We start from the raw sequence: 14038 nt of genomic DNA on the forward strand, positions 1-14038 counted from the left end.
GAGAGAGGGAGAAGCAGGCTTCCCCTGGAGCAGGGAGCCCTATGCAGGGCTCAATCCCAGGATCCTGGGATCATGATCCAAGGGGAAGGCAGACTCTTTAACACCTGAGCCACCCAGGAGCCCCAAGAGGGACATATTTTTAACAATCTCTTATTATATTCTGCGTCACACATGGCTTTGGATAGGGGTGTTAGTGAGGAGAGTTGTTACCTCAATATTTAGGTATTGTGAAAGGCAGCTAAAATCTATGGTGTCATATGAGGCAGGAAACATTTTTTTTTTAAATAATTTCTATACCCAACATGGGGCTTGAACTCAAGACCTCAAAACCAAGAGTCTCATGCTTTACTGATTAGAGGCAGAAAACATTTAAAAATGAGAATTTGATCAGGGTGCCTGGGTGTCTCAGTCATTAAGCATTTGCCTTCAGCTCAGGTTATGATCCCAGCGTCCTGGGATCAAGCAGAGTCAGGATCCCTGATCAGAGGGGAGTCTGCTTCTTCCTCTTCCAGCTGCCCCCTGCTCTTATGTTTCCTCTCTCACTGCCTCTCCCTCAATCAAATAAATAAATAAAATCTTTTAAAAAATGAGAATTTGAAAGTAATTTATCAGAAGTATAAACTGAATTGATAAGATACACTTGCTATCAGTCTTTTGACAAGTATTTATTGAGTTCCTATTGTATTCTGGCTACGGAGATACAAAAATAAATACGCAATGTTCTTTCTTCTTAAATAGCATATAATCTAGCATCTTCTGCAAAGTAGTAGATGGCTTAACTCTAATTTGAGAAAAGAATCAAAGATATAGTGGCCTATTTTGAGAAAAAGTATGATTCGTCTGTGAAGCAAGAAATGCAAAATACCAATAAATTCTCTAAACAGGAAGGGGACTGCATGGATTTAGGACTGAGAGCAGGGCAGTCCCCTCATTTTTATTTTAGATTCCAACTTACACGGTCACAGAAATCTCAGCTGTCAGATATACCCTCTCTGAATATGAAGGACAGTATGCACGTTAAATTACAGCACAAAAGTGGTCTTCAAGGAATATAAAGGATAATTTCATGACTCAAGAAGTATGGAATTCAACCAAGAAAGAGGCTGTATCAGATCTAATGCTTGCTGACAGGGGAAAATTCACTCAAAATGGGAAGAAAGGAGGAAACGTTGTGATAGGGCCCATTAGCTCCTTAGATTTGGCATAGTTATGGAAGGGTCCATGGGCTAAAGTATTCTGCAGCATTATACTTTCACAAGGAAAACTGGGAGAATTGGGACTCCAGAGAGAATTATCTTCTTGACAGAATTTTGAAAAAGCATATTTCTGATCAGGCTTACTAAATAGAAATAACCTCTAAGAAAGACAACTGTAACAATGACAAAAAACATTAATATGTGACTCCCTGTGAAATGGATTAAAATGAGTACTTTTATGAAATATTTCTAAAAAGAAGGTGAACAGGATAAGCTAAATTATGCTATATCGACTTCAAACACGTAAGAGCCAGAAAAGGAAGTTAAAGGCTGTGCAGGTTACTGTGGTCATTTTAAAAGAATGTTGACGGGTCTGACCCAGGTATTAGGGTTACACTGCTGGTTAGCAAATCCAGGCTTTGACACCAGTTCTTCTGACAGCCTGTCTGGTGTGCTTATATTAATGCCACAAGAGCCCATTTGTTATCATTCTGGGGCAGCCAAGTTCCTCGGCTGATGTGACTTAGCAGGGCATGTGAGAGGCCTGACTGTACTTCCCTACTCCCCATCCCACCACCGCCAAGCAGTTTTAAGTGTTCTCACTACCATTTTGCTTAAATGAATAAACAAATAATGAGAGACGTAAATCCACTGTTTTAACAACTTTATGGTACAACTTACATGGTCAGAGAGTCAAACTAAGTAAGAACCTTGCATTTCTAATACTTACCATGTCTTCCAGCGTGTCTAGTTTCAGATAATGTAAATGCACCAGCTGGAAGGAATGCATCTCCCCATATAGCCAAGGCTCTTACCTATCGTTCTTAAGGAATTGCAAGTTCTGCCTTCCTCCCACTCATCCTTACTCTCCTTCTGCCCTCCATTCCTCTGACTCCCAAATAGACGTAGGACTTGCAAGGCAAGCAGGGCATGAAAAAGGTTAGAACTTAGGGGGAAGAGTTTTTTTCTTGTTAGTCTTACAATAGATAAGTGAATTTCCTGAATAATAAATTAAGCCTTTAGAGATATAGATAGAATAGTGAAGAGCTGCTATGAGATATGACATTCTCTTCCATTCACTCAATAAGTACTTCATAACTCACTTGAGGCTGGCAAGTTCCATAAAACACATTAATACAAAGACTTGAAAAGAATGTCAGTAGCTCCCTTTGCCTACAGATTTAAAAGAAAAGAAAAAACCACACATGGGAATATAATAGATTAATTCCAAAGTTGCTGAGTTTAGATAGAAAACTAAATAGAATAAAAGACCAAGGTATGCACAGGCCAAACTCATACGTATTCTAAACCCACACAACGCACTTTCATATTTTGAGCAGAAACATTTCATACAGAGCACTCAGTTGTAGTTTAAACACATTTTAAAAAATCTAGCTTTATGACATTTGACTTGCATTTACTCTTATCTTTCCCTAATATAAGAAGGCTCAAAGAAAATATCTGTGGCAAATATCCTAGGTTCTGAATGCTCCTCTGGGTTGCATGGACTAAAGACAATATGCAATAGCATTAGAACTAAGTGGAGAATCACCACCCAACTGTCACCTCCATAAAAGCAGAAAGGCAGGAATCAATCCTCTTTCACTCCACTAAGTAAGTATAGTTTAATTGCAGAGTGCAGCTGTCTCCATCAGTTTCATGTCAGTTGTCTTTGTCATATTACAATTTATGCATCGGGAATAGTATCCTAGCAGTCGGAAAGAGTTAGTACACTTCTAAGACTCATGCCTTACGGATTTTATGGCATGGGTATGAGGAGGTGCAGATTTATTTTTTACTATGTTCCTTCTGTCTCTTCTTCCTTAAGTAATATATTTTCTTCCTTAGAAAGCCGTTTTTCTCTATGAAATTTATATTAAACTAATCAGTAATTTAAAATGATATTTCTTTGTGCGTAAAAATTACACCGTCCAGATGAGTGAATTATTAAAAAGTTATCTTATAATTATAGTGTAGATGATTGTGGTGATAACCCTATTCATTCAAATGTATTTAACATGAATTTAATATGTCCCACATTCAATTTTATTTCTCGAAATTGGCATTTAGTAAATTCAGTAGGTTATCTGGATACCTTAAAGGATTAAAGGTTTGGTCAATTTTCAGGTGGAAAACTAAATGTGAGGAGGACGATTTGAGGATATATTAGCTATTTTAACCAGCCTCAAAACTTATCAAGTATTTTTAGGATCCATGGCTGTCTGGGTAGACCCATCACTGTTCATCACACATCCCTCTCAATATTACATCCTAAATGAAATGAAATTAAAAATGTCATTTGCTCACAGGCTAAGGAGTTGCTCCTCTTTGGTATAATCCCTCATTCCATGTAAGTATAATTCATGATTTTTTGCTGTTGTTACATTTTATTTTGCATTCTCTGTCTGTATAATCATAGTCAAAGAGTTGCCTTCCCTTTATACGTTCCTTAATATAAGAGATTGCTGGCAATGAAAAACTGCTGATAGTTTAGCAGGTGTATATTACTAAGCCTTTGAAATTCCATATCATTCACTAAGGTGATTATTATTCCAACTTTGCTATTGTGTAAACATATGACATGGCCGTGTTAGGAAAATATTCAGGCTTATTCTGCGGTTGCACCAACTTTAATTAATTTTTTTTTTTTTTTTTTAGGTAAAAGCATGGCCTAGTAATTAAGAGAAAAAGGCCTTGGGATCACAACTGGATTTAAATTCTGGACCTGATAACTTGCCAGGTAGGTGACCTTGACCAATTTCCTCATTTGTAAAAGGAGGATAAGGACAGTGCCTTTTTCACAGCACAGGTCAGAAGGCAAGCCAAGACACAGGAGGCATTTAGCCTGCTGCTTGTCACTGTACTAGTCATTGTTTACTCTTAGTATTAATGGTAACATAATTTACATTTTCATTAAAAAGTAGATCCATATTTTACATACACATATTATCACATTTTTAACTGTACTATAAGTTTCAGTTTTATTCACAAAGTTATCATTTAACACATGGTTTAGTGCCTTGTTGAAATTCAAATATATTACTGCAAGCAACACATTCTATACATACACTCCCAGGAATGTATAAACGCGCATATGAATTTTTCCTACTGAATCCATATATCTACTGTTTTAACAACTCTGTTTTGAATTCTATAGTTAGAAAGTCAACCTTTCTAATTGTTGGAGCCTGGGTGGTTCCGGACCCTGGGCAGGGAGTCTGCTGCTCTTTCTCCCCTTAACTCCTTCCTCCTCCCTCTAGATCACGCTCCCTCTCTCCCTTTCTCTCTCTCAAACAAATAAATAAAAGTCAAACTAAATAAGACCTTCATATTTCTAATGCTTACTGTCCTCTAATGTGTCTTGTTTCAGATAATACAAAATCCAGAGCTAAAAGGAATTTTTTTTGCCAAATAGCCAAAGTATTTTTATATCTTTCTTATGGGATTGTCATGTTGAATAAGGGACAGACAGGCTAGGTAGGGAGAGACAGGTAGGGGTCATGGGAAGGGAATATAACCAGGCTCCCAGAAATCCCAGATTTGGAGAAATAGACATGATATTTACAAGAACACCTTGTCTGTTCTCATGATAGTTACAAGTCCAACTTGTTCATTCTAAACATAGACCTGGTATTCAATACTCTACCATGATATTAACAAGAAATTTACCAAGTTCCCTGGTCAGTTTCCTATAAAAGATGGACCATGAAAGCCCTCAATGGCAACTCATTCAGGAGTTGCCTCACTCATTCTAGAGACCTCTTTTCTTTCTTTTCTGTTGTCACCTTCACTTTAACTTTCACTTCAGCATTTTTTGTGTCCCAGATTCAGTCTTCCTCTCCATGAGCAAGAACCCAGGAAAAATGTTTATCCCTACTCCACTGGTGATGATGTTTCTAGTGATTACCAGTTCATTTGCTAAGTGTTCACAAATGATTCTGTGAGGATGCTGCCCATGTTTAACATTGGGTTCACAAAAATTAAAACTTACCTTTATATGAGACTAACATAAGTTTTCCAAACTGAGATACATACCTGCATTCAAAAAAGGTAAGTTATCTTTTCCATTCACACTTTCTGGGGCTGTACATTCACATACCAGTGTACACTAGGGAAGAATAAAAGAAAAAAAAACATGAAAATAATGAAATTAAGAAATGAAATTCTTCCATCTTGTTTGCAAAACATGAGGCTATGTACATGGTTTCAAAAAGTTTTGAACGACATTTTTGTAAGACTATTTTCAGCTTTATCTTTATTATGAAACTTGTTTAACTTGTGATTATTTAAACATCTATATGATTGTATTTCATAATTGTAGACTACGTCTTGGTTATAGTTAAAAACTACTTAGAAAGGAAAGCAAAAAATGGACAAGGATTGTCCCCATCATGCTAGAAATCTGTTCTTAGTGTAGCAAATCACATTGATAAACTGAATGGTTTTACATTTCTGTCACCCGGGATAGTTTTAGATCAATAAAAAGCAAATTATTTTCTAGATTTTTAAGTAAAAGCTTTAAATAAAAGATAAAATACGTTGTACCATAAAATTACATAAGGCAAAAGAAGATTTTCATCTGTGGCAAAACGATGCCCACACTTGTTCATAAAGAAGGAGAAAACTTTATAAATAAATTGATCTCTGATTTATAAATTGCTGACTTATAAATAAATGATTTGTAAATAAGCTGATCTAAAGATCATGAATCTAGAATCTATGATTAATAGATTATGCTCATGAGCTCTTACAGAACCAACACTGCTCTGGACACGGATAAGAAACACAGAAGAGCACATTGCAATGGTCCTGGGGAGTGAAGCAGAAATGGGTAACAATATGCCAGACAAGCAGCACTAAGTGATGGACTCTCCTTAACTTCCTCTGAAACTGTAATTAACAGAGGAAGCACCTCTTCTGGCCCCAACACTGGCATTTGTTTTTTCATGAGTTTCTTCTATCTCTAGCCAAAAAAGTGGGAGGGCGGGGGGAGTGTGGTAGTTTGAGTAGAGAGGAGAGTGAATTTCTAGGCCAAAAATATCAGACAGAAACAAACAAATGCAAATAAAAGCAAAACCCAGAACTCAGAAACATCTTTGGTGAGGAGTTATGAGGGAAGCAGCCAAACCTCTCTAGCATGCATGGCTTTGCTCAAGAGACTCAGAAGGGCTCAGATCACCCTCCCCAGCAGGGTGTATCAAGATTGCTTGGGCTATCTCTAAACTGTCTCACTCCACTCTTTCTTCTCCAGGTACTGGCCCTCTTGGAGACTTATGGCCACTGAAGTCACTGTTAATGATGGAATGCTTACATCTATCGAGCATTTTAAGAAGAAAGATAATTTAAAGCATTGATTTAAATATTACTTCTGTATTTGTATAGTCCACTACTTACTCCCCCATCATAAACATGCATCACATTTCTTGATAGGGAAAAATGTATTTTCATAATTTCTTTTGTGCTTCTATTGAGGTTCGCTTTACTGAAAGAATGAATAACTACAAACAGCTTTTAGAATCTGATGTCCTCTAAATCATTTTCCTGACCAAACCAGAACTCAGAGGTGATCCTTTCTTTTACTCCACAGCTATTTGGAAAATGCACTTCCCAAATCACTAGAGCAATGTGCAATGATGCTTGGGCATACTTAAAATTCTTTATTTCTCTTATTCTCAGTATTTCCTTTACTCTTTTCAGTCCATACAGGGTTGTTAAAATAATCTTTCATAAACTTTATATTCATCATACCAGGGCTCTGCCCTACAATGTATGATATTTATTTACTGGCCAATCAAATTTCATATTCTCAGACTGGTGTTCAAATCCCTTGGTGATTTGTCCTTCATATCCTTCTGCATAATAACTAGGTATATAGCTTCGAGCTATCCTCCTTTCCAAACAGGATTATCATCTACAATATAATTTATAGAAATGGTTTATATTAAACCCTTTTAGTAAGGAAGTCCATAATTCATGGGGATCAGGCTATTATCTTGAGAAACTGCTTCTCTACGTGGAGTCAACTTTCCGTTTCCTAACAGAAGTCTATATTATTTTACCAAAGGATATAGAAATAGAACTTTCATACATTGTATCTTCCATTCACACTAGAAGGCAGATATTTAGAATAAATTTAACCTAATAACATTCTTATTTTGCATCTTTATTGTATTTTAAAGCTTTACTATTTACAATGCTCTCAAGATTTAAATCCATGGAACATAAGCAGAAAAATCCAATAAATATTACTAAATTAATATTTTTATACTTGGACTCTAATTATTTTCTTCAGTTGCTTCCCAAGTGTACTGTCTGTGTCACTATTTAAATTGAGAGTTCTGAAGCCAAGAACCACAGTGCTTATTTCCTCAGCCTAGCTTATTTAATTTTTTTACAGTTGAACCTAGAATCATTTTTATACTGTGCTAGATGCTACAGAGTATGCAAAGATTAAAATGACTTGGAATCATTAAACACAGGCTGTTTAATACTGTTTAATACTGTTTATTGCTGTCATTATGATGGATATTTTCAGGGTTATGCACTTCTACTGTGTGTACTCTCAGTGCAACAATTTTATATTTCTGATACTGAGCAGGAGTAACAAACACTACATGCTTTTTGTTCCCCCACAGCACTCACTGCAAGCCTACTGATTTTGATGAGTGCTTTAAAAAGTGTCATTTGATGGTAAGTGTGACCATGAGGAAGACATATAAGATATATAAATTTCTTGGAGTTTAATGATGTTGACTATCAACTAACATACCATTTTGCCATGCTTTGGGCTAGAAAATTAACCAAATTGTAAGGACGACAATGATCAGAAAGGACAAAGACCAGTATTTCTTGGCTAAGCACTTTTACATGTGTGTGTTTATTCCTCAAATCATGGTTGCCAAAGTTTGGCCTGGAGTCTCCAGGGGTCCCTGATAACTTTTGCCTTTGCACCTTCTGCAACATCTGGCACAAGGGGAAGACAAAAATCACTTCCATAATAATATGAAAGCACTACTCATCTGCTTCTCTCTTTCTCTTATAAGCTTATAGTGGAATTCTATAGAGGCCCTAATACATTGACAGCTAATGGTATGTGTGCTTGTGTACTCTTTTGCTTTAAACACTTCTTGTTTGAATTACTAATATGATAGATGTCCACAGGTATAACCTAAGTAAGCAAAATCTGTAATACAGTAAATATTAACAGATAAAATCCACATAAATACCAATTTTAGGAGTGTAAAGTATGCAAATTGCTACACTTTGGTGATCTAATTCAGTCTCATAGTTTAAATACCATCCAAATACCAGCTGACTAGTCACAAATATGTAATTCTAGCTTGGACATCTCACGTGAATTCCAGACTCAAATCTCCAACTGCCTGGGTATATGCATCCCTTTCAAATTTCAAAGTTAACATCTCAAAATCTCTGGTCCTTCTGCACCTGTTCCTTTCATTTTCCATCGTCACTACAGATGGTAAGTGTATTCTTTGGTTTTCTTTGGTACCTGGCGTCTGGCCACATTTCACTTTCTCTGATTTACCTCATCAACTCATCTTCATTTCTGCCTTGAATCTTTGCAATGAACAGGCTCCATTCTTCTGTCCTTGCTTCTTTTCAGGCCATACTCAACACAATAGCCAGCACAGTCCTCTTAAAACATGGATCAGATTACTTTACACCTGTACTCAAAAATCCTCAACAGTCTTTCCACCTAGCTCAGAGTCTAGCGGCCCATAAGGGAGTATACAATCTGTCTTCCCTGCCTGTGGGCCTTATCCTCAACTCCTTCCACTTCAACCCCCAGTTCCAGTCATTAGAGACATGCTGCCATCTCAGGGTCTTTGCCCCTGCTGTTAACTCTACCTAGAATTCGTGTTCCTCTCAGATGCCCATTTCTTGATCCCCTATTTCCTGCGTGTTTCAGTTCAGATATCACATCACCAGTGAATCTATCCTGGAACACCCAGCATAAAATGGTCACAGCCCACACTCTCTAGTCCTTGTACCCTTATTTTTTTGATAGCATATAGTACCATCTGATCAACAATACATTACTTTCTTATTTTGTTATTGTTTAATTCCCTAGAAGGCAGCATCTGTGTCTATTTGGTTCACTGCTGAACATCTAGAACTTGGTAGACTGCCTAGAACACAGAAGGCAGTATTGTTTGGTAAATGAATGATGAATATTACATGTCTGCAAATATCTTATAAAGTAAGTTAAGTTAGTTATATTATTTTCACTTCTGTATTTGGGAAAAATAAAGGGATGGGACTTTTCAAGATGGTCCTTAGCTTCCCTCGGATTCTACCTTTTCCCTGACCACAGCTAATGAATATCCAATAAAACACCACTTCAAAATATGGGCACTAAATGACCTGAGAAGAGCCACGAAATACTAGTCATCAAAATACTAGTCAGGTCAGGCTCGTAGTAAAAATAAGATGTATATTACTCTACTTAAATACCATTTCTGTCACCGTCATAAATACGTAAGGCTTTTCCTTCCTTCTGTAGAAATCACCACTACTTTGGTGATTGGTACAGTGCCATGTGCCACATTCAAATATAATAAAGACAGTAAACAAAAGGGGGAGACAAGGCAGGAGCTGAATTCAGCCCCAGCAGAGCCTCACTAGAGGATGTCTGTTAACAATCCCCCTCCCCTGACAAGAAGCCAAGTCCCCTCTGTGGCAGGGCAGAGCGGAGGGCAATGGCCATCTCACTAGATCCTGTTGGCTGTTACTTACATTGGTTTTCCTACCTATCACCTGATTTGATCATTTTCCTTCCTCATTTTCCTTTTTGTAGCAGCATATTTTTTTCTTGACTCTTTAATTGAAAGGTTGTTTTTAAAAAGTTTCTTCCTCTTTCCTTCATAATTCTGCACTCTTTCCTGCATCCTCACTCTAGTTTTATAGACCAATTAGTTTGTACACAGCCTTATATGCAGCCAAATTTTATCCTTTCGGGGAGACAAATTTGGATTTTATTTCTTCCAGGTAAAATTGATGTCATTTACTCATTCACTCATTTTTCCTGTGCTAGGCTCTATTCTAGGCACTAGGGGGAAGGGTAAAGGAGAGAACAAAATAGACAAATATCTTTCTCTCATGGAATTTAATTCTAGTGAGGGAAATGGACCATAAGTGAGATAAATAAAATATATGTGATGTTGGACAGTGGTAAGTACAAAAGACAAAAATGATGTACAGAAAGGAGATAGAATGTTTCCAGTAGGCATGGCAATTTTGGATATAGGGCAGAGAAGGCAGAGTGAGAAGGTCACAGTTTGCAAAAAAAAAGACTAGAAGGAAGTGGGGGAATGAAGCACATATTTACCCCAGGGAAAATGCTAAAAAGGCAGATGGAAAAACAAAGTGAAAGACCTGAGTTGGAAATGCACCTGGAATGTTTAATAGACAGCCAAGAAACTAATGAGGCTAGATGGAAGTGAGCAAAGAATAGGAGTAGAGGATGAAGAAAGTAATGGGGACCGACACTCGTAGACTTTAAGTAGGTCCCCGAAAGGATTTAGGTTTATACTTTCAGGGAGTTGAGAAGCCACTGGAGGAATGAAATATTCCGTGTTACATTTTAATAAGTGCTCTGCTGAGAAGAGACTATGATGATGGGGGTGTTGGGAAGGAGGAGGAAGGGACATTTAAGGGACCACCATAAACATGTATGTGACAGACAATGCTGTAAGAAGGAAGAGCTCAAAAGTCACTGGGTTCTGGATATATTTAAAAGTCAAAATCAACAGGATTTGCTGACATACTCACTATGCCTATGAGAGGAAGAAATGAGTCAAAGATGACTCCAAAATAAAAAAAAAAAAAATTGGATACCTAATGCAACATTTCACCTATTATATGAACTTTGTAAAATGTCCACATTCCTGTTTCTCTTGTGAATTTTTCTTTCTCTAGCTATGTGATTTTAACACTTTGTCTTCTATCAGTATGTATGTCCAAGTTAAATAAAAGTTTGAGTGGGGCACCTGGGTGGCTCAGTCCCTTAAGCATCACACTGTTGGTTTCTGTTCAGGTCATGATCTCAGGGTCGTGGGATCCAGCCTTGTACCAGGCTCTTTGCTCAGCAGGGGGTCTGCTTGAGATTTTTCTCTCTCTTCTGCCCTCCCCCACCCCAAACCACTTGCTTGCCTCACTACCTTTCTCTCTTTCTAAAACATAAATAAAATCTTTTTAAAAATAAATAAATAAATAAAAGGCTTGAACCAGTGGTGGTATGGTGAATGACCTTCTGAACCATCTTTCTTGATGAGAACTATATCATAACAATATGATTTGAGGAAACAAATAAATTAATGTGAGAGAACAGAGCTTGGCTTTTCATTTATTTTATTCCAGGCTCTGGAGTTTTTATGAGATTAAAGATTCAAATGTATTTACATCAGGGATATTGCTACGAACTGGATTGTGTTCCTCAAAATTCATTCTGCTGAAGACCCAACACCCAATGTGACTGGATTTGGAGACAGCCTTTATGGAGAGAATGAAAGATCAAGAAGATGATAAGGGTGGGGCTCTAATCCTATTGGGCTGGTGTCCTTATAAAAAGAGGAAGAGACACCAGAGCTCACTGGTTGTCTCTGTGCTCATGTGCCAAGGAAATGCCATGTGAGGACACAGAAGGAAGTTTGCATGCCAGGAAGGGAGCCTTCACCAGGAACAAATCATCTGGCATATTGACCTGGCACTTCCTGGCCTCCAAAACTGTAATAAAATACATTTTTTTGTTTAAGCCATTCAGTCTGTGGTATTTTATTATTATGGAAGCCCAAGCTGATTAAAACAGGTACTATAATCTTATACCCACTTCAATTTACGTGAGCAATGACATGTGTCACTCACCCACATAACTGGTGCTAACAGTTTCATTTCTTTCTCATCCATTCATACAAACTCCAGAGAGTAGTGTTGTTTTACAAGTAACCTCGATTTCAGAACCTTTGTCTTGTCCTGTGTTTTAGTCATTCACTAATTTCAGGACTTCAGTCACCATTAGAAGATTGTGTTAATACACTTCATAGAGATTTTGATTAAACAGATCTGCAAAGGAGTTTGCGTGTATCTATCAAACACTCCAGAAAATTCTGATAATCCTTTGTGAAACACTGAGATAAAGTTATTCCAACATAATTCTCCTAAATATTGTGCACAGTGGACCTTACTACATGTTCTTCATGAATTATGAAGATTCTGAAGGCTTGCCAACAGAGTTTATTATAACTTCATAAAAAATTCGCAAAAGGTCAATGTTTACTAAGAACCCAGACAGGAGAGAACTAACACCAACAATGATTGATATGTTTATCATTTTAGTCAATTTATGACTCGTACATGGTACATGCTGACACTGCCACCTCCTATTTCTAGAACAGTTCAGTTAAGTCTTTTTAAGTTCACCTTTCTAAGTCAGAAACATTATGTGGGGCTTTGATGGGGTATATTCCTGGGTGTCAAGTTCTCTGTTTATGAAAAGAGTCTGATTCAATTTGCACTGCCTCATAATAGCAACACAGTAAAGGAGTCAGGGGGTGAAAATAGAAACCTGACTAGTAATAGATTGGGAGCAGTCAGAATAGGCCTGTGTTGAAATGGGAAGTGTTTCTGCTACTGGTCTCCTGGCATACTGCCACAGGTCTAGGCAGTCTTGTCTGTCTATTTTTGTACTCAGTCTGCCACTTGGCCTCCAAATCTTTCCTCCTTAATCTTGATGCAAGCATTCATGCAGTGATGACTAATACCCATCTTATACAGAACTCCAAAGGAAAGAGGGATCGAATGAAGGGGTCCCTCAACTGGGGACTCAGAAGCACACATCCTAAGAGCCACAACTGGTGTTTTGAATACACAAACCTTGAGAGGGTCTGCTGCAAAACTCAGGACAGCCCTCCATCAGGCAACCTGATTCAAACTTTGAGCCTCCCTGGAATATTCTCAGGAACCTCACTATGTTCTGAGGGAGAGCAGGGGAACAGAGAACAGTAAGGCGTGGCCCAGCAGACCAGACCCTAGCTTATTCTGGGGCAAGAACAATATTCTTTTGAAGGGCCATTTTAGATTTCTTTTGTAAAGTCAATAATTTGTTGTGTTAGAGAAACACCATTTCCCATGTAGATGTTTCCTCAGCACCCAAAATCAAATATGCTCTCAGATAAGGGCCACTAAGCCAGAAAGTAAGCCACTAACGGCCTTATCATTAGAAAATACTCCTTTATGAAAAGGTAGGAATTACAGTGTATATACAAAATCTTTCCTGAAAAGATGCAGTTTTAAGTCCCTCCCCTGTGGCTCAGTAAAGTAGGCAATTGCACTCCTAAGACAGGAATTTAGGTTAATACTTATATCAAGTTTCTCTTTCTTACAGAAAAGAAAGGAGAAGTCCTGGACACATATTGATTTGCACTGGGACCTTTATGCTCAGCTTCAAGGAAGCCGCTTCACCTCCAGCTGGCGTCGCCCCTCCTCCAAAGCTGTCCCCGCTGCTTGGCACTATTTCCTACTTCTTTCTCTGCAGTTTCATAAGGCACAGCATTGTTAAATCTGTGCTCCTTCCCATACAAATGAAATCTAAACTCAAATTGCATCTCTTTCTAAAGAGTTTTGAGAGTGGAGAAGCAGTTACTTTTGGCAACAGCCCTCCCAGAATCTTCTGTGCAGCTCAAGTAGGGTTAATTAGTGCAGAATGCAGCAGTGATCAATACTTTTGTTCCAGTTGCGAGGAATCAGTGTCAACAGGAGAGTGGGGGGCAGAGAAGAGGTGTTTCTGAATGGCGCCTGGCTTTGCATAGTTCCGTGCAAATAGA

The 14038-nt window shown here is 37.8% G+C and overlaps 1 protein-coding gene across 1 annotated transcript in view; it reads right to left on the bottom strand.

Annotated features, from left to right (window-relative positions):
• INPP4B (inositol polyphosphate-4-phosphatase type II B) overlaps positions 1-14038 on the bottom strand; it is an 832665-nt gene that overhangs the window by 209470 nt on the left and 609157 nt on the right. Inside the window, 1 exon segment of the mRNA XM_047718523.1 lies at positions 5232-5304. Coding sequence (XP_047574479.1) covers positions 5232-5304 — 73 coding nt within the window.

The sequence above is a fragment of the Lutra lutra genome, chromosome 2 (assembly GCF_902655055.1).
Source record: "Lutra lutra chromosome 2, mLutLut1.2, whole genome shotgun sequence".
NCBI lineage: Eukaryota > Metazoa > Chordata > Mammalia > Carnivora > Mustelidae > Lutra > Lutra lutra.